At 39.4% G+C, this 22564-nt stretch overlaps 1 protein-coding gene across 1 annotated transcript in view; it reads left to right on the plus strand.

The window, feature by feature from the left end:
• Positions 1 to 13014: 13014 nt before the first annotated feature.
• cdh2 (cadherin 2, type 1, N-cadherin (neuronal)) overlaps positions 13015 to 22564 on the plus strand; it is a 74947-nt gene continuing 65397 nt past the window's right edge. The window contains exons 1-2 of the mRNA XM_054758913.1: positions 13015 to 13344; positions 15130 to 15238. Of these exons, the coding sequence (XP_054614888.1) occupies positions 13276 to 13344; positions 15130 to 15238 (178 nt within the window). The 5' untranslated portion in view covers positions 13015 to 13275. The remainder of the gene's footprint in view (positions 13345 to 15129; positions 15239 to 22564) is intronic.

Here is a 22564-nt window from a genome sequence, read left to right on the forward strand (position 1 = left end):
GAAATCAAACATCCTTGACAGTCTTTTTATTTTTATTGTTATTAAATGACACAGGCAGATACCAGTCGGCCCATATGCTGCGTGCGGCGTGGTTTGTGCGTTGGTGTCACGTGTGATTCAAGCAAATAGTCCTGTCAATGATTGAGAATGGGAAATTGCAAAATATATTTGGGTAAAACTCTACGACATATTGACATTACAGTCATGTGGAGGAAGGGCGAAGTGTGCGTGTGTGTGTGTGTGTGTGCACATACGGGAGTGAAGGCTGGGAATAACAGCAATATGTCTCATGATCACCTCCCGAGTGAGCCAAATGAGCAACCTGCCACTAACATCTGCTGTTTTGGCTGCAAATCTTCTTTTAAGTTGTATAAATTACTTGTATATACTGCCGAATACTGAAACATCCTCAACATTTAACTGTGATAAACTTTTTTTTTATGCCATTTTGCTTTTCAGTGCAACACAGAGGCCATGAAATGCATAAATTCACGAAAGACTAAATAAAAGAATATAGTAACGGTGATACAGTTGTCCTTCGCATGTTATATTATCCCGGAAGCAATGGTAAACAACTACCAAGCCTCAGGTTTTTGGAAACAAAGTTGTTTTATATTTATTTTGGTTTTATGTGTTACTGGAAAAAGCATCAATTCGTCGTCAGATTTATCTCCAGCTGAGAGAGAAACCTTGTATTTTTAACCATAATAATTTAAACAGCAACATTATACATACCTACGTAACTCAGATTTTCTCAAATCACATTTATTGAGCACAAACATCATCTATGTTCGCTCACACTATTTTATTTTACGCTGGAGTTTCATTTCTGTGCTCAAAATCTGCCTTTGCTACCTCAAAAGTTGGCACAAATATAACGCCATACAACTGTAGTGATTTTAGAGAACAGACTGTGCAAAAAAACGTTTATATTCTTCACAATTCCAAGTTATACTGAATGAGATTTGTCGTTCGGCCCGGAAAGGGGGAGTGGCGTGAATAGCTTTCTCTTACTCATGGCTCGTGCACAGATGCACATACACACCTTCTCAGAGAAGCTATCGACAATTAGCGATCGTGGCTGAGCAGGAAGAGGGCGGGATATAGAACGTTCAACCACTAGCGCCCCCACTGCTGTACCTAACTATGACAGACAGCACCTTTAACAAGTAACATTCAAGAACATCATATGTTTACACTTGCACACATCAGAAAAGGAGTAGGAGGAAGCAGATCATATTTAATCCTACCCCTTCTCCGTGTCCCAGTAATTACTGATAGTTTGTTCACTTCAGTTACACCCTTCTGTGGTAGCGTCACAAAAAAGCCAAAGAAGGAGTAAAGACACTTAAAATATGTATATTTTCTGGGAAAAAAAGCAAAAAAAAAAACACTGATACCGTCACCACAGGGAATTTAAAATACAGGGAATTTATGAAAAACTAAACAGGAGGGCGACAGGAAAGAAGGGCAAAATACGGTAGGGTTGAAAGGGGTGTTTGACTGGAGGTTCTACTGTTTTAGCATACGGATGGCAGTGCTATAGTTGACTGAAAGCAAAAAAGTGCATATCTAATTGGCACGATTATTATGCAAGTTGTGTTTTAAATTATCTGTAGCAGTCTCATCTGTAAAAAAAAAAAAAAAAAAGACAATTAAACCTGCATTTGAATCATGAAATAACCTGCTGACTGCTAATGAACTGTGGAGATAGCAGGATGCACCAGATAATAATCTTCTTCCTGCTCACATTAAAGGAAAAAAATATGTGAACACCCACCGGTTAGTGTGGAATATCAACCATAGCAATTACAATAAATGAGGATCATCTTGGAATGCATGTATCGAATCAGCACTTCTGTCTGCTGTAATGTAACATCATCATTTAGCTCTTTCCTGTTGCACTTTATCTAAATCACTGAGGAAAAACAATACATACATATACAGTATAATAATAATACCAACATATCCTGGTATTTCATGATCCATTTGTTATGGTCATCACAATTTAATTATTGTAATGAGCACACTGCATGCAAGTTAAAAGACCACAGTAATTATTCACACATTAATAACAAGCTCCTGAGCCACTTGCATAAAACTGGCCTTATGATTGTACTGTAAATTATCCCTGCTGATCACCATGTCAAAACAATATATTATTAAATTAAGCTCCAGTTTTTGATTAAATGTAATAATAAACTACCTGGCCGACTGCCTTTTCAACATGAAAGCCATGCTGTGAAAGTGAGTCTGAGGGCAGGAGGACAGGAGTGGAACATCAGCAACAAAAGTTCCCTACAAATCCATCAAGGACCCTGCGCCTCCACAGGCGGTTACTCTTTAAATGAAAAAGGCCACATGCAGTAGACCAGAGATTTTGGCCTTTTAGCAGATCAATAGCAAAGAAAAGGCAAAATTCACCACGTTTTGGAGCTACAAATACCAAGGGTGTACAGATGCATGGTCAGACATTGTATTTCTGCTGGAGGCTGTACGTTCTTGCAATGTGATGGTATCCTTTTAAACTTATAGCCACTTTCCAAGGTTCCATTGCTGGTTCTTTGAGTATCACACTTTTTCTTTTTGCCATCACTTCTACTGCAAGGCTATGCTGTCTACCGTAACATTTTTTACCACACACAATGGCTAATAAAGTCCTAAATAATGCTAGTCAAAGATCATCTATAATGACAGGCGCTATGTGTTGTTTTTAAGGATCTACTGCAAAAACCCCTGTAGCCAAAGATGTTCCATAAGGCAGAAGCGCTCTGCTGTTTTTAAGCCTGGACTGCAAAACTGTTAGTCAAAGATCCTTGATATGACAGGAGAATTCTGCATTTATTGCAAAAACTCCAAAGATCCTTAAACAGAAGTTTTTCCTTTTTAAAAGGACAGAGTCACTAGGGGTGTAACGATTTTCTTTACTAACGAGTCGATTCATATCATGATTTGTGGTTGGCGATACAATTCAAGGATGATACGGTTCGAAAGGATTCAGTAAATTTAAATCCATTCAGTAACTTTTTAGCCAAAAATGTAACCAGTTTTTAACCAGTGTGATTGTGAAATAAATGCCTGGATACTGGACAGTGCAGGTGAAGTTTCCCAGCTTCCTAGAATGGAATCAGGTATAAATTAATTATAGATATAAACAAACAAGTAAACAGCAATTAATGGCAAATGCATTCACCTTTTATTTGAATAAAGTGCAACCAACACTTCAGGTTGAATTAACAATAGGTTAACCTTTTCTTTTCTAATTTTCAGTATTCAATACATTTTCAATAAAAGTACAGTAAGAGCTGACATTACCTTGTGCCGCTGCTGTAGCGGGAACGAGAGGTGCCTGGACTGTCAGTGTTGCGTGAAATCCCACGGCGCTTTAGTAGGTGGTTGGAGAGATTTGACTTTTACTTGTCCTACAAACAGCGAGCGACTTATTTAGAACATCTCCCTCTTTGCAAAAGTCAGTGTTTCCACAAACTGGACTGCAATGGTGGCTTAATTATTTCTCGCTCGCTAGCTTGTTCTCTGCTTTCCGCCATGCTACGTTTTGTTGTCTGCTGGCACGTGGCCACGAGTAACGTTTAACGATTTTATCATTAAAAGTGCTAAAAAAAACACACATTCATATAAAGAAATGCCGTGCTTAAATCCAATGCTTTATTTCCTAGTATCGATGCAATCGATTGATTACCTTTTAAACGATGTTAGATTGATATATGTCGCCCGGAATTGCAACTTGCCAAACACAGATAGATGTAGTTGGATCATAGGAATATAAATCGATACATCGATGTAGTAGATGAATAGTTACACCCCTAAGAGTCACAGATCCTCCACATGACAGTAACGTTCTGCTGTTTTTAAGGCTCTCTGGCTAAACTGCTAGTCAGTTTGGACAGTTTTACCTTTTTCAAAGATATAATGCAAAACAGTGAGTCAAAAATCCTCTATACAACAGGAGTTCTCAGCTGTTTTTAAAGCTCTCCTGCAAAACTGCAAAACAAAGATTGTTGATATGACAGGAGTGCTCTGCTGTCTTTAAGGCTCTACGTCACAAAACTGCTACTCAAAGATCATCAACATGACAGGAATGTTCTGCTTTTTAAGAATGTACTGCAAAAACTCCAAAGATCCTTTATATGAGAGGACAGTTATACCTTTTTTTAAGTGGTATGTTTTTGGCTTCTTACTTTGTCCTTCTTCCCCACTCTGTTTGAAACATTTTCTTAAGTTTAGAATAAACAAACTGGAGGCTAACTAGTTGGCTCGGTAGCATGCGGCAGCCGTCTCGTGTCTCTGCAGTCATCCCGTAGCCGGCGCGTTAGAGTTGTGCATTGTGGCGTAAACAAAGAAAAATAGGTGTGTAAAGGTGACTATAGGGGTGTTATTTCATGTCTACAGGGCTCTAATAATGATTTTAAAAAACGTATTCAGAAAGTCATAAACAGATTTTCTATGCTCTATGAACTACCAAATTATTTCATTTACTAATATTAAATCCTACTTTGCGGAAATTCACTTAACACTGTCAGGTCTGGAACCAATTAACTACGATAAACAAGATACAACTGCATAATGTGAAGCTGTGAGTCAAAGATCCTTGATACAGGAGTGATCTGCTGTTTTGAGGTCTCTACAACAAAAAAGCTGGTCAAAGATCTTCTATATGACAGGTCCTACGGCAAAACTACTAAAGTTCCTCTATATGGCACTAAAATGTGCAAAAACTTTGCAAGTATAGATTTTTCATAATTTCTATTGAAACATGCCAAATAATATTCATTGAGCTTGGCCTGCTGTGACCTCACTAGAACATAATTAAAACCCTGTATTAACGGTACAGATTGAAGAATCCCACTAAATGTTTAAACATATGCAGGAATCGGCTGCCTAATGCAAGCACGACTCTATTTACCAGCATTGTTCCAATGTTTTTTGGCAGGGGAGTAGAATAATCACAGTATTACTTTGGTCCTTGGAGGTTCCTTATTGAATGCATAACAATGAGGCTTGATTGGAATTGATAATGGCTCTGAAGAATAGGCCTCACACAAATTTGTTCCAAAGCAACCTTTGACCTGTACAGGATTGCCAAAGACAAGGTAATTAGAGTTGAGAGGGGTCAAAATATCTGTGTTTGTACAAAGAGAATACATTATCCCACAACGCTGCCATGCTTTCGCACCAAATCAGCAAAAAAAAAGTGGATGTGCGCATATGTTGTTACAGAAGTTCATCTATATTTGGATTGTGCTTTGCATTGCAGCATGTGCTAGCTAGAAAAAGGTGTGACCTGTGGGATATTCCTGTATCAACACAAAGTCAGCATGAAGTATTTGAAAGAGGTGCTGACCTTGTCCATTTTTGTCCTTCGGTATCGTCAAGGCCACCGTACTGCAATGATACACATTGTAACCAATTGTGCCTAGTACAAGGTAGGGGCCTCAAGGGCTCACGCCCTCAGACACCCACACTGATGAGAGTCAAGCGCAGTGTCAGCATCGTCGCCGACATGAATCATACAACTAGCAGCAGAAACAACCTTATCTTCAGCAGCCTGAGAATATATAACCTATAAACTGCAACCTTGGCAGCTCCTTTGACTGCGTATTTTACACTGGCATCCCATCCCCAAATGTTTTTATGACACATGGAACATGCCCGCGTTTTGACTCAACTGCACAGAGACCAAATCGTGTTGTCGGATGCCTCCGAGACAAGCCCTGATGAAAGATAGCCTCCTCTGCATTAATCAAAGAGATGAAGCGGTTTGATTCCACTCTCAATTAGATTAGATTACATAAATTGAACAAAATGTGATATCAATTTTCAACAGGTCATTTAGTTTGATCTCTTGCTCTGTTCTCCCACGTTGAATGTGAATGCCTTTGACAAAAACATGATCTTGTCACATTCGCTAATTACAAACTTATTTTAATATGCAACTTAGTCAATTGGGAAAGCTTTTTCCTTTGTGGTTTGGAAACTTTGGCATTTTTTATTGTAGGTTTTTGAGATAAATTCTATATTTGTATTTGTATTTGTATTTGTACGTTATTTATCCCACAATTCACTTGTTACAGCAGCAAGCAAGATACGCAAGTAAAGAATACAGTGTAAAGAATACATACTGACTACAACATGGTTCAGGTGGTGCAGGTGTTGTAGAGCCTGATAGCGGTCGGTATGAAGGACCTGCGGAACCTCTCCTCCTTACACCGTGGGTGTAACAGTCTGCTGCTGAAGGAGCTGCTAAGGGAAACAACAGTGTCATGTAACGGGTGAGAGGTGTTGTCCATGATGGATGTCAGCTTAGCCAACATCCTTCTCTCTCCCACTTCCTCCACGGCAGTAGAAGTGCAAAACACGTTAACAAAAAGCAAAATAAATTACAATTACACCACCCGGAAGAGGACTGTACCAAATCCCAGAGTTATAGGAAGTGAAAACGTTGAGGAGTTGGTACATTTCTTTTCTGGTTAATGTTGGTGGCCGACAAGTGCAAAAGACTTTAACAAAAAGTAAAACAAATTAGAATTAGACCACCCAGAAGTAGGGTTGGGCATCGAGCATTGAGCTCAAAGGGAACAGACAATGCCAGAACTAACAGAACTAACATTCCGATTCTCCCGGAATCATTCATTTTTAAAAATTTTCGATTCCTACGTTTGGTGGTTGACCAGCCCGCCGACTGGAAAAAAGCAGCCGCATAACACCAACGAAGAAGAAGCGGCAGGAACCGTTTGAGAGTTCATCCATTTCAACCATGGACAATGTGCAACTGCGCTCGAAAGGTCGACTGAAATTATGCAAAAAAATGAACGGTAAAGCGCAGTGATATGTTTTATACTCAATTGCACTGCATTGGACTGCCAATTTGTTTGTTAATAAAATTCTATTTAATAAAAAAAGCCTACAAATAAACTATGTTATATTATATATGAAAAAAACAAAACTAATTTGCAATGCCATCATATCATGCAAAGGAGGGTGCACCACTAACATGATTAAACACCTCCGGATTCACGGTATACAGAATTCCCTGTTTTTGACGCGCTATACTTTATACTATGAATACAGTGCCCAACTCAAATATCCAGCTAACGTAAGGCTGTGTACTTTTTCATACACAAACGACCTCACGTTAACTGTAGCTTGAGCCAGGAAGTTGACCAAACCTCGTGTTAAGTGTTACTCCATTCACTGTACATGTTTGATATTCTGCACGCAGTTTAGTAGGAACTCACTAACATGGTTAAGTTACACTTAGTCTATTCTGCATCATAAGGCACTCTCCAACACATAAACAACAGGGTATGTTTAACTGATTTTCATGAGGTTTTCAAAAATAGAAATAATTTGTGAACATCTACTCCTATGTAAAGAGACTTCATAACGTTTATGTTCAAGTTCAATGGTTTGATATTTATATACTGGTTGAAAATTGCCCTGTGAGAAATTCATAGTAAAATAATTCATAAAACATTCATATAATTAAAAAAAAAATCATGGAGATATTCAGTGAAATATCAGTGAAAAAAACAAGTTTAGCGTTCAACTACCTTTTGTCCCAGATTAAATCGTAATTTCATACATTATTGTGTGAATGGAGATTTTGAAACATTAAACACGAGATGTTCCCCAATGTACTCCTTGTCTGCATGCTGGAAATAAACAAACAAACGGACTTTGGTAAGTAATGCGGTGTAGTAAATGTACACTTCGTACACCCATAAGCAAAAGTAGCACTGTTGTCGGCCATTTTTTTTTATTTTACATGGAATAAATAAACACCCTGATTTCCAAACTATCATAGGTTTTCAAACGTTTGTCTTTTTATACTTCATGTAATTTGTTTTCTGTTATGAGTAACATTGTTTCATTTGCGTCTCACACAGCGTTAATTTCTTTCAAACAGCGTTGTAATTATTGAAAAACATGAACGATCAGGCATGATAATCAATGACACAAATGTGAGGAAGCATGAATCACTTTTTCAATCACAGTTACCAGCAGTGAACACTCCTCTTCCTGGACTTGCTGACTGAAAGTGGGCTGCAATAGCACTGGCGGTTTGTTTAGGATTACACCCTCAGGGGGGAGGATGGTTTGATTTGTAAGGAGGCGGAGGAGATCAGCATTGCACCCATCTCCTTCGCTGTGAACACCTCAAAACACCAATAACATGGAAAACAATACATTACCCTGGAGGGAGAGGTGAACCAAAAGTCAGCTCCTGTTCCTTCGAAGGTGGATGAAAACAAAAAGACAATTGAAATATCTCTTTGTCATAAACACTATACAGTATATTTCATCCCTTGATTGTTAATTAGGTGTCAGTGGCACAACTGAGGTAATTTAACCTTCATCAGCTGTACCACATAAGCCGATAATGTAAGGGGAATAATTCATTGCATATTTTAGCCGAGCATGAAACAAATGCTTAAGTGGGGATGAATGAATAGAATGCAAACCTCAAAATTCCACAGTGGCTGGGGCCGTTTGTGAAACAGAGAGCTGATTAGGGCCGACACCAGGGACGACTGCATGTGTGGAAGAGAGAGTTTTTAAAAAAGACGTTGCATAGATTAGCACAGTGACAATAGTCCTTAAGATAAAATGTGCTGTAAACTGTAATTAACGGGAGCACCAAAATGGCCCACCTGATAATCAATAAAGTCTGGGCTATTTTCACAATCATGTTTGTTGCCACTGATTTGTGGCTAGTTCAAAAAGGGTTAGAAAATTGGTCATTTTTCTTTACAGTGGAACGCCAATTTTCTAATGCCCACGTTTTCGGATTTTGCCTCAGTTCTCGTTCGCCATCTCGGTTATCATACAATATTGCACGTAACAAACCGCGGTATTTTACCCTTGGGCATATTGAATCTTGTGGTATTAATAAAGATGTGCACAAACTACTTCCAGCACTGCTTGTTTATTCAGCCATCTTGGATCACACACCCAAAGCCAAATCTCACAATATTTAATCTACACAGTACTACGGTATCCTGTAAAGATCATTCATTTGACGAACTCAGATGAGAATGTTACACAAATTAGTCAGTTTGCCCGCAATGATTCCGTGGACTCGAGTGACGAAACAAAGAATCGCACACGTCAGTGACTCAGTCTTGTCGTGTTATTAATACACTCCATGAGTCCAATTGTGTTTGTAACATGTCTTTATCCGAAAAATGCCTGTTAGCGAGTCTGAAGTCGCACCCAGAAGTCATTTTGGGCATCTGGAATGGGTTAATTGTAGGGGTGTCACAAGACACCTAACACGCGAGAAAAGACGAGGCACGAGATTGGGTACACAAGAAAAGATTTTAACGTTAATTTAAGAAAAGTACAATGAAAAAATATGACGGGACAAACAAATTTTTTATTTAACTGAGTCAAAAAACTAGGCAGGTGCATTATGAAATGTTTATTGTCCCACAAATTGACGCTCAAACATATTATTGTCTGCATTTTTTGAGTCCAAATAAACCACTGTTATGATAATACAGTCAAACTTGTCTATAGCGGCCACTAGAGGGCGTCTGCAAAAGTGGCCGCTATAGACAGGTGGCCTCTCTAGACAGGTTGGCGTCCAGTTTGAATGTTGACCAGTAAAGGGGAAAAAAAATAATGTTGACCAGTAGAGGGCACTGTGGGACTGCGGATAAAAGTTGTACAGCACTACTGATGTTCTTATCCTTTTTCTTGGGTTTTCTTTCTTTTCTTGGGAGAATGAACAGAATAAGAATTTCATTGCTTAGTATAACTGTCCGTTTTACTATGCATATGACAATAAAACTCTTGAATCTTGAATCTACCAGGCTTGTTATTATCCACGTAATGTCTTACGCTTATTTTTAATATTTTACTTTTTATACGGCAGAGTGTCATTACAGCTTTAGTTCATCAGGAAGTGACGGTGGGCGTTCCAAGCTGGAGAGCTAGGCTCAGTGCTAGCTGTGAGTTTCGAGAGAGTTGGGAAGTGTGTTTATGTTGGCGTGGATGTAAAGTCCTGCAGTGTTCTCCGCTGTGTGTGTTCTGAGCTGCTGTCTGGTGGCCGCTTTCAATAAATAAAGTTGGCAGAAGCAACAGGAGAAGTTTCCTTCTTTGCTTCGGAGCTGAATAACACTGACGAGTTAACAGACTAGTAGTGAACGGAAAAGAAGACGGCTTTTTTGTGTCGAATACAGAAGATGAGGACTTTGATGGATTTGTGGATGAGGATTGATGAAAAATAACGTGAGTACATTCTAAAATACTTCAATTAAGTACAACCGAACTCAGTTTTGCTCCCGCTGCCGCATGCATGCTAGCAGTTGTAAGTTACATGTTTGACCAGGAAATAGCAAGCTCAAAAGAAAACGGCTTTTTTATGTAGAACAACTGACAGTTTGTGTGGATCTTGTGAATGATTGTGACTGAGCTAGGATTCAGTAATTAAAGTCTACACACGCTCATTGATTGAAAAACAAAACTTTTTTGTGCATGAAGCTTCTACTTGAGTTGGTAATTTGGCCGCTATATGCGGTCAGATATTGACCAAAGGAGACAAAATGGGTGGCCGCTGGCCGCGTTGGACAGGTGACTGCTATACACAGGGTCTATAACATGTAAATTTGCTGCGGGGGATTTTTCAGTGGCTGCTATATGCAGGTGGCCGTTCTATAAAGGTGGCCGCTAAGACAGGTTTGACTGTATGTAATAATCCACTGATCCATCTTCTATGCTGTTGAGCCTCACTAGGGTTGCCGGGGTATGGCTGCCTATCCCAGCTGACTTTGGCCGAGAGGCGGGGTACACCCTGGACTGGTCGCCAGTCAATCACACGGCACATATAGGCAATATGCGTTCAAAAGAGTAAGAAGAACAAAAGTGTTATAAAGAACACTGACCTTAAACGAGGCAATTGAGGCCTGCAGTTCTTTGGATGTTGTGGGGTCTTTTGTGACCTCTTGAATGAGTCGTCGCTGCTCTCTAGGGGTCATTTTGGTTGGCTGGCCACTCATCGGGAAGTTCACCACTGTTTGATGTTTTCGCCATTTGTGGATAATGGCTCTCACTGTGGTTGGCTAGAGTCCCAAAGCTTTAGAAATGGCTTTATAACCCTTTCTAGACCGAAAGATGCTCAGTTATGTTTTAATGGGGGGCAATCACTTTTTCACACAGTACCATGTAGGTTTGGATTTTTTTTCTCCCTTAATAATAATAAAAAATCATTTAAAAACTACATTTTGTGTTCAGTTGTGTTGTCATTGACTAATATTTAAATTTGTTTGATGATCTGAAACATTTAAGTGTGACAAACATGCATAAAAATAAAATAAATCAGGAAGGGGGCAAACACTTTTTCACACCATTATTTTTGCAACACGTGCGCTGTAGTGGTGAGTCGCCGTCCCCTCTTTATGGCACGCTCTTCTCCAGCAGATACTGTATGTGCAGCTACATGTCGGACAGGCCCACTCTAAGGCTACGTTCAAACTGCGGGGTATAATGCCCAATTCGGATTTTTTGTTAAAATCCGATTTTTTATTACCAAAAAAAAATGTGACTTGTTAATGTGAACGCAAAACGTTCAAGAAGTGATGTGCATGCGCAAAAGCACGACGTCAAATGCATTTCCGTGTGTTTACGGAAGTAAAGATTGCTGCAGTGTGTGTGCTCTCCTTGGCATGTTTGTGTCAATTTCAAGGATTTTGTGCAACGGGAGTCTATATTTTCTTCACCAAATGATCCTACGTAGCAGATTAAGAAAAAAGAGGGCAACATTTTGGCTATGGGAGTTTGTGGAGAACTTGCATCTGTTCCGAGGAGCGTGTGGGTGGCAGGAAAGGCGGGAGATTGTCATGAGCCGCTTCACTGACACTTTTTAAAAATAATTTTCGGATCACAAGAAGAGCTTTTGCCTACATCAATGAGTACCTTTGTTCAAGTCTCGGTTAGGTCGGATATATGCAACCTCACCGTTCATACTACAGCAGCATCGCATACATATCGGATTTACAGCTACATAAGAATGAGGCCTGCGTCGCATTTGTAAAAATTGTGCTGCTCACACGGACATGAAAAAAATCAGATACAGGTCACAGTATGTCTTCTCCCTCCTGCTCAAGCTTGACAAAGTCGCCCATAAACATGGCACGCACCCCGTGGTGGCGTAGCAAGCGAATAACACAGGCAAGAATACGAGGTGCATTCACGGACATCGAGTTATTCTTTTTTTTCCCCCTAGGCATAGAACCCCAAACCACTGAAAGCGGATTTGCGACCCACTTTTGGGGGCCCGACCCAGCAGCTGAGAATCACTGCTTTAAATGTTTCGAAGATATAATGCACCTTTGAGTAAACTTGAGTATCATTTGAGTAAGTCATTGCTGGGCCAAGTGTCCTGGTTTTCAGTAATCAAAATACTGTCACCTTACTTTGAATGGTTCCTAAAATGATTTCCTAAAAACTGGAAAAAAAACAAAACACTCATTTACAAAATCATAAGAACATTGAAGTTGTTAGTTGATTAGAATTTCACTCTTATGCTTTCTGCTGTAAACCACTCGGATTAAGACAAAGGACCGTGTTTCCGCAAAACTGAATGTGATCATTAAAAAAATGAAAAGTAGGTTTTATTTGTGGAATTTTAATAAACATATCCAAAATTATTAAATTTTTACACTTGTGAATGTGTAATAGTAGAATGCTGAGATTATGCTAAAAATGATGGCGATGGAATAATGAAAATGTGAGCAATCTGATTGGAAAATTCTGCATCGCTTTTTCTTTGATGCCTCTAGCTCTTTGATAACGACTTCTAGCATAAAAGGCCAACACTTTGTTCATTAACCTCTTTTGAAAGTGGCACTGAAGCTGATAAAGTGTTGGAAAAAGACGATCTTTGACTTATCTTAACTCTTGTAGCAGTGAGTGTGACCAGCAGGGAGAGACAGAGAGAGAAAAGAGGAAGGCAGGAAAGAAAGAGGCTTTCTAGTGGAGTGGCTGGAGCTCTTTTTCATTGTTGTGCTGGAGTGGATGGGAGGGAGCAGCGGCAGCAGCTTCAGTACCAGCCAGTGCTCTACTTCACTCTCCACCGGATACACTCCAGCAGGAGGCTGCTACATGCTGCAGCCCAACACGCTGCACAGCCGTGCGTCTTAAAAACACAAGAAGACGAAAGGAGAGGAATCGTTTTTTTGTTTTTTGTTTTGCGAGGTAAAGTGGGATTGTGGTTTTGTATCTCGCCTGGTTTGGAAGAGGATTTACTGCCAAATGTACCCACCACGACGACGGGAGGGCAGCGGGCTGCTCCTGCTGCTGACGATCTTGGCAGGACTGCAGGTAATTTCCGAGCACCGACCGGGACACCGGTTTGTGTGGAGATTGTTTAAACGTATTAGCGTCTTCTTCGCAACTCACCCCTATTTTTAAACCCATACAATACCCTTTATTGTCTGTACTACGTTTTGAATGTGTTTAAACTACCACATTTCGACGCTCTTCAGTTAGTAACATACTCACATTTCACACAGTATATGCAATCGGTATTAACCTACTCTGACCTTATTTAACATGTACATCCATGCCTGATGGTTTAGAGTTGATAGCATCATTGTTAAGATATTCTCCTCATCAGTGCTGTTTAAATACCGACAAATATGTTACATTTTAAGTGTCTAGTCTAACACGCAACAGGGTGGAGCGTTTAAAAGGCAAATTCAGGCACAAATAGGCAACAATACTAACCAGAAATATTAGGTTTTAAAGCTGTAAGTCATGGATTCTCAAACTGTGGTGAAAATACCACTGGTGGTACGCTTGCTCCATGAAGTGGTACATGGACATCGCATTGGTAATGGTTTAGTTCATTTCAAACATGCTTAAGAAAATTACAGTAAGGAACTTTTGCACACTTCAAAATGCCCAAAAAGAGGTAGAAAGAAGCAGAGCTTGTTTCAATTGTTTAGACTTACGGCTCATGTGCTTTACCATTTTAAAATAGGTAAACGTGTATATAATTGAAATGATATACATTAAACAGTACAAATAACTAACTGAAATTAAATTCTAATTAAATTTGCCTTATGATGCCGCCCCCCATGATAATGTTGGGGGGCGGGATTGAGAATATAGTTGAAATGTTACAAGGATACAGCTATAATGCTACAAGAAAAGCCCTTCAATATTCTGAATATAAATTACGACTCATAATGTTATGAGACAAACGTTGTAATGACAGGACTAAAGCCACAGGTTAACGTGAAAGAAAAGGTTTTGTAAAGTTTTTACAGGAGTAATGTTGTAATTTCATGACAAAACGGTGGTAGCTGCAATGATTTTTTTAAGGTGGCACTTTATTAGTTCCTGTAGATGTACTACAATTCCAGCTCCACTCCTCCCCCTCTCTTTCTGTGTGAGTATTTTCTGTTTAAATTCCTCTGATTAGATACCCAAAATGCTCTTTTTTAGTTTGAGCAACCTCTCTGTTTACATTCAAATCTTTAGAGATGATGAGTGCTGTGGTGAGAGTGTACACTGGTACACTAGTAGTAGTGTTGCTTAATTCTGTCTAGGAACACACCCTAATATTGAGAAAAAGGTGCCCTCTGATTCCCTGATGTCTTTTTTATCATCTTGATGACTCATTTCAACTGTGGAGGAATTCAAATTCCAGTAAATCCACAGTTGGTCATTGTTAAATGTCTAGTTTCTCTTCCAAATGTACATCTTGGGTATTTGTATCGCGACAATAGCACATTGTTGGCATTGTCGTTTCGTTGCCTTGTTCCTGTTCTTGAAAAGTACACAGTTTGTCCAGAGTGTGTTGATCAGAAAGGCCGCCCATGCAGACTTTGGCAGTAGCACCACCCTGTGCCTAGGCCCCTCCACTGGGACAAATGGAGCTTGTTCTTGCCCAGCCATGCTTTTTGGCTAATGCTTAACCCTTTTGGCCTCATTATCCTAATTGCAGTCCCTGCTATAAAAACAACAGATGCTTTTATACAACTGAGAGAGGGGTGAGAGAAGGGGGGTGTTCAGAACGTGACCGAGAGGTTTGGTAGGGCGTTTTTTGAAGTTGATTTATGACTCTTTGTTGCACCCCCACTTTGTCTCTGTCCACCACAGATTGCAGCAGAATGCAGGGCTACCCCACCATGCAGGCCAGGCTTCTCTGAAGATGTGTACAAGGTCATACTGCCAGATAACACCGACAAAGGACAGCCCCTTTTCACTGGTAAGTACATTTTGGTTTGTCTGCTTTTGATTGGCTGTGTGTGTCAGTATGCTCGTCTGTGTGGGTTACATGGTAGGCCCTAGGTTCCCAAAGTGGGGTGCACGTACCCCCAGGGGTACACCAATTGTAATAGAGGGTACGTGAAGGAAAATTAAGAACAATTAGTGCCTAACACTCACAATTACGAGTGCGCCTGAACGCCTAATGGCCCAAGGAGAACGCAGCAGAAAGGAGACAGAACATGAATTGGGTCATTGCTCTGAGTGCATTATATGAACAAATAAGTAAGTTTGATGATTATTTTGTGCATTAAGAGTGTTGCGTCTTGAAGATTTCATTTATTTTGGTGTTCCAGTCCCTGCACGGTGCAGTGGCGAAAACCTGTCACTGTAAGCAGGGTTTCCCTGGTTGTATGTACATTTTTACTTCTGAAACTGCTTTATCGTGATTGTTAAACCTTTCCCTTCAATTTGGTATTAAATTAATATGCAGACTTAAACTACAGTCATCATGATTGGACTAAAAAAGTGAAGCTCAAATTCATATGGAAGGATGCCAACATTAAACTGGAATAAAATATACGTGATTACGTACTATATCTATTTCTTAGTGCTCATGTGAAACTTTATCAAAATGTGACAATGCAAAATACAGCGTATGTCTTTTTGACCCGGAATTACTGTAATATTAATTAACCAATTAATTATGTTCAATATTTAAAGTTAATTAAAATAAAAAGGTTTATGTTTTTTAAGTGTGCAGGAGTAGGAGGTACATGGCTTCAGGTCCGATGTCTTAAGGGTTGCGCGACTGTAAAAAGTTTGCGAACCACTGTGGCCAACATTGTTTAAACAATTACCACCTGAGCAACTATGGCTGTTGTTTGCCTCATAAACTCAAGCTGACATGTGGTTCACATTTATATAGTGTTCGCCCATTTTGCTTACATGTTCGCTTTTCTTTGTGATCTGTGACTTATGCACACTGTGCAGCTTGTTCCTCAAAAGTGAAGGCATACATTGTGGCTAAACAGTTGCTTCAATTTGCATATTTCACAGCGGGGGATGGTGGGCACATAATGAAAATCCATTACACACATTTTAGTACCTATGCAACTTTTAAATTAAGTAATTAACGCTGTTTATTATGACTAATGAGTATTTGAGGCCCCCAAAAGTACTAAAATTACAGACACAGAAAATCCATTATGTGACAAGAAAACCAGTAATATTACAAGTGTAGAGATGTAATTTGGCAAATAGCAAAATTGCAAATTTATGTGGAATGTTACAAGACAACTGATGTCATTTATCAGAAAAAAAAGTCAACAATAAAGTTGTAATATTAACAGAATAAAGCCACAATGTTACAAAACACATTGGTAAGAAAAAAAAAAGTTGGAACAGGCGTGACATTAATAATAAAATAATAATAATATAAAATCCTAATATTATGGGAAAAAAGCGGAATATGAGAAAAAAGTCATAATGTTGTGCGGAAAAAAGACGTACTATGAATGAAGTTGTAATTTTCAGAGAGGGAAGTTAATAAAGCTATGGTGTTACAAGAAAGAAATTGGAATATTACAAGGATTTAGTCATATGTAAAGCTAAAACGTTTTGGGGAAAAAAGAGGAAAGTTGTAATGTTACAAGAATAAAGTTTTACGAGAGTAAAACCGTTGTTTTCTGATAAAAGTGATGTAAGGTTGCAAGAGTAAAAACGTTTATAACAAGCTTAAAGAAATATCTGCTGACAGATATACTAGTTGATGACAATCTTGTCAAGTTATACGTATGACATTAACTTGATAAAAGTACGACTTTCTCGTAATATGACTTTTATTTCTCACTTTAGTCTCCTGACATTATAACATTACAGACTTAAATGTTATAACATTACAGTATTACAGTACATTTTTAGTGTCACGCAAATACTAGTATTTTATCCCATCAAAATCGGCTTTGACATTGTTCCTTCCAATGTGACATTCTGTAGAAGCTGGCGTGCAGTGCAAAATGCCTGTAAAGTTGTTTTTTACTGTCAAAAGAGGAATGCTGCTACTGTGAAGCTGCACATACAGTCTACAGTCAGTAATAAAAGAGGAATATAACACCAGTGTGCCATTAGGGAGGTTACACCCTCGAGGTCATTTGGGCCAAAAAAGATTCTCACTTGTGTTGGATTTCACAGTATGTGCCTAAAACTTGCACGCCTCTGTTGGTGTGATTCAGAGAGGAGGAGGAGGAGGAAGGCAGCAATGACAAGGGTAGGAAAGTGCTTGGATGGGTGGGTGCAGCTTTCACTGAGCTTTACCTTGTGCACAAGTTTCTGTTTGATCCTGCAGGTGATGGATTTCCTACTGCCGGCTCGCGGATGAGCCGTGACCAGGGGTAATCAGGTTCCCTTTATTTTAGAGACACCCCTCCCCTCTTTGCTCTGCCGTCCCCTTCCCCCCAGAGGGTTGTTGTACTGGAGATTTCCTTGACAGAGAGAGAAGGGGCACTCCTGTGTCATTGTAATGCAGCAGCGTGGGATGTTAATGTAACTGCATTCTCAAACGGAAAGCTCCTGCGGACTGTTTTGAAAGACAAAAATCCCCCACAGTGTGAAAAGTTTGCCTAAGTTTTAAAATTTTTCTCTGGCCATGCTGTTTGGGGACATTGTTTTGGACCACAAGGCTAATGCTTTGTGTCCTCGCATTTCATTAGCATTGTGATTTGCGACCAGAATGGGCTAAATAATGAATGGAAAGCACTAAGAGCTTGCTGTTTGCAGACATTTATATTAGCTGAGACATGGAAAAAGGGGTCAGATTAAATAAGCTTCTTCCTACTCATTTTTGGACATTTTTGTTGAATTGTGTAAGTGTAAATGTGATGTCCATTGATGTAACTTGTAAGCATGTCCAAGACACACCAACCATTACCATTACCTGTTGTCTCATACATAACCTAGGGTAAGCTAGGGTTTTTCAGGTGTACTTCCCTTATTTGAAATAGGATCGGCTCCATAATCTGTGTAACACAATCAGCATGCAGTATTAATTTCCAGAATTATGACATGTTCTCATTTTGCATTGCTTTTGCCTAAGATATGCAAATGACAAAGCAGGCTGTTAAGCCGTTGTCTGGTCTAATTGCAGTCTCTCCTTTGTTGTCGATTAAGGGAATACGCAGCTTGAGATGTGTTAAAAAAAAAAAGTGGAAACAGTGCTATTTCACATGTAAACAGCGCACATTGTATGCACCAAATTGACGACTTCCTGTGGATAAGTTGTTGGCGACTGTGGCCAGGCCAGCCAGCAGAGTTGATTGTAAGATTTAATCACATTCCTTGGGGTGTCCTCTAGACTTTAACCATCAGCCGACCAAGTGAGGCTCTATTGATTTTCTATAAAAATGCTTTTTTTTGTAAAGTTATTTGGCAGAGTGGTGCAAAGAAAAGTTATGAAGGACAATTATTATTATTATTTTTTTTTAGAAACGCTCTTCAGTCAGCCGGTAAAAGGAGGTTATGCTTATTGTGAGGTGATGCAAAGCCATGACATGCTTTACTAGCTCGCACTGTGCCTGGATGCCCTTTCTTTGAAAGAATAGAATGTTTGCTCTGGCCTGATAAGTGAATGGAGGCTGGAACGAAAACATTGTTATTTATTAATAGCTCTGTGTGTGTGTGTGTGTGTTCTCTCTTATCTTGTAGCTGCCTGATTAAGCGACGTGTTGAACAAAATCACATTAAATTTCAGGTAGGCAGTTGGTGGTTTGCCCCTCAGTGGAATTGTGGTGGCTTTTTAGCGCTGACGTGCTTTGTGCTGTTTTTATCCAGGTGGGGCCTTAAAATTGGAAAGTGTGTCAGTGGGAGCATTATTCAGCAGAGGTTTCCCACTCTAAAAAGTGGGTTAATCAAAAGGCCTAGAGCCTAATTGCTCTTAAAACTGCAGTGTACCATCCCTCCATATACAGTATATACAATCATCCCTTGCCACTTTCCGGTTCGAAATTCATGGCTTCACCCTATCACTTTAAAAAAATAAAATAAAATTAATAAATTATGCTTTTATGGTTGAATACGGCCTATTATTTGTGAAAACATTGTACTACACCACTGATGGTGATGTCATACAACTTCATGTCAAAAAAATCCAAACTATCCATTTAACTAATAAACAAATATAAGGCATTCAAAAGACACACTCAAAGACAGTCACTAGGAGTCAGTAATGTTCGGTGAGACACACAATAACCAGACTTAATTTCCGAAACAACAGGCTTTTATTGCAGGTTTGAGTTGTTTAACAACAGGCACAATTATCCCTAATAAAAACGTTGTGGTCGTAACCCACGGTAAGCTGAAACTTAACTCTGAATCTGACGTCTCTTCTTGTCTGCCACTATGTCACTATGCTCTCCTAGATAACACATTTATAGTAGTTATAGTAGGAGTATATAGTATAGTAGTACTTTTATGTCTAGAACGGCTTATTTACTCTTGTTATGTCTACAATATCGGGTAATTCAAGTGTAAAGGTGACAATAGGGGTGTTAGTTCAAAGCTAGAGGGCTATAATAAATCATATTTAGAAGGCTGTAAACAGGTTTTCTATGCTCTAACTATGAAAATATTCCTTTTATAAATAAGCAATCCTACTTTACAGAAGTGAAACTAAATAAACGTGATAAACGAAAGCTTAAGGTACAGGCACACCTGAATGAATATGAACATTTTTGAAAGCTGATTTATTCCATATATTTAGAAAAAAATGTTGTAAGCGGCTAATCAAAAAATGACCTGGAAAAATTGTTCTGTTAATTGAACTCCTGAAGTCGGAAACATTTTGCTCGATATTCTAATTCATCGAGATGTGCCTGCATGTTCTGTGGGCTTTTGTTTTGCTGCTTTAGCCTCACTTCAAGTGGGGTTTACACTTGACCAGCTTAATAAAACTATTGAAACGATTGGTGTCAGCGTCAGGAATGTCAACCATTAGCTACAAGCATACAGATCTCAAGAATGTTCTCTTCTCTATCAGAAGGTGTAATTGCTCGTCCTTGCATTGCCTACACAAGGACAATTATTTAAATAAACTAAAACGCCACTGCTCCAACACCGTATGTACCAAATCATCAATTTTGCGCCATTGTGTCAGTTCTCTGCGCTCTGTTATTTGTGATGGTCCTGGGTACAGCTGTGGCCACTTACGTGTGTTTAAGGGGGGCCCCTGTGTTTGTTGAGACGTGACCCTGCTCGACCCTCTCCTGTAAACCAGCCCAAGTACTCAGCAACCCACTCAAGACCCTTTTTCCTGCACATCGACAGGAGGTGACATTAGTTGGGGGATTGTTGATATGGGCTAGATTAGAGATCGACCGATATTTTTTTTTCAGGGCCGATACCGATTTTTACTAGTCAAGGGGGGCGATAACTGCTATGTGGAGCCGGTATTTATGCAGTAAAAGTGAAAATGTTGGCAACCGAATTTTGAATAATACATTCTCCAACTTTTAACTTACTTTAACTCAAATCATTTTGTTTATTTCATGCAGTACAATTAATCGGAAATATACTCAGGTACAGAAGTAGGAAGTTACGGACAATGTAACGAGATCATCATGTTTAATTTAATTACTTTTCAATTAAAATAAACAAAGAACTTGACAGACAACATCTGTCATCTGCCAAGTGTAGAATTCCTGAACCGGCGTACATGCTGGGGACTTGTCAGCTTCAGCATTCTGTACTAGCACAACTGGCTCTGAATTGGCAAGTCTCACTGGGGCAAAGGACACTATGCCAGCCTTGTTTCACAAAGGTAAGTACCTTCGAGTCAACAGGAAAAATGCCGGCTGCAGTGTTTGGGTGCGCCGCTGTATTTTAACCATGTAGGTTTGTAGAATGTTGCGTCGCATTAGTTCTGCTTTTGAGCTCTTATCAGCCTTCGGATTAAAAAAAGGCAGATGCCGATATTTCAATATGTCAAAATGCCGAAGATCGGCGCCAATAATCGTTGATCATTCGTCCAGATCATTAGTCTAAATCAGATCATCTACCGCTGACTGTGAAGGTAGGGTGCGTCAATCGCATGTGTCACCCACGTCATAAACGTCACTTTGTAGATGCCATATGACATCAGTCAGCTGACATTAAGCTCCCCTCCCGATTCGCCTCCGTGCAGAGTAAGTGGTGAACAGACGTCTCCAGTGATACATGGAAAAGAAACTTTCATCTTTATTATTCCGATTATGGATGAACTAACTCAGCGGTAAGATGCCTATATCCATAACAAAAGTTATCTCTTCACTGATATGGGCTGGTTATGTTATGTTATGTTATGTTATGTTATGTTATGAAGAAAAAAAGTAAATAGTTTGATGGCTCCGCTTTGGATCCTGAACGCCAACATAGAAATGTGTGTTTTATACACATTTGTTTATGAAACTATTATTTCATGATTGATTGGAAAATGTGCCTATTGCAGAAACCTTTTTAATATGTTGCCTTGACTACGGCTGCATTGTCTTTTGCATAATTATTTTCATTTCTTCTTTTTTTCCCCCTTGTCCTGTCCAGCTAGGGGAGCAAATAGTATTGTTGCTCTAGTTGCCCTTAAATGGTAAACAGAAAAAAGTGTGAGCACCTCTGGCCTAGATGAATGGAAGAACAAGCAAACAAGATCCTGACTCTTCAAAGCAGGTGCAATGACACATGGGCCGAGCATGGCTTGGCTTGTAGGACAGAGAACTGCTTTTGACTAACAGGCTGTATTCAACCACGAAACAGCATGATTTATTAATTAATATATTTTTGAAACACCATGATAGAGTGACACCGCAAAATTGGAAGACTGATGTGGCGAGGGCTGACTGTCTTATGCAAAATTGACTTTTTAGTGATGTAACAGTATAAAGTATTCCTAGAGCATGTTTATGAGCACCAAATGTGAAAAAAATCTATCACCTCCCTCACTTGTTTGCTCCACTTTTGAGAGACGAGCTCAGTTGCTGTTGAAGTTCTGGGTTTTAATGACTCTACGATATGATACATGATACATGATACATGATACCTAATACATAATACATCATACCATCTCTGCCCACCCTTAGCCAGATGAGCCCGCCCAGTGTATATGTCTACCTGAGGATGGGAGCTTTAAGTTTAAGAATGTTAAGAGTGGCAAACCTAGCATTATATTACTGTTAGAATGTGACTATAATGTTAGCACTGTAGCTCACATACTGTAGCTATACTAGTATTGCTAACGCTTGGGTCCCCTCCTCCCCCACTCCTTAAAGCTGCTATAATATTGCTGTATTTAATACTGTATATG

This window comes from Dunckerocampus dactyliophorus, chromosome 2 (assembly GCF_027744805.1).
Source record: "Dunckerocampus dactyliophorus isolate RoL2022-P2 chromosome 2, RoL_Ddac_1.1, whole genome shotgun sequence".
Taxonomy (NCBI): domain Eukaryota; kingdom Metazoa; phylum Chordata; class Actinopteri; order Syngnathiformes; family Syngnathidae; genus Dunckerocampus; species Dunckerocampus dactyliophorus.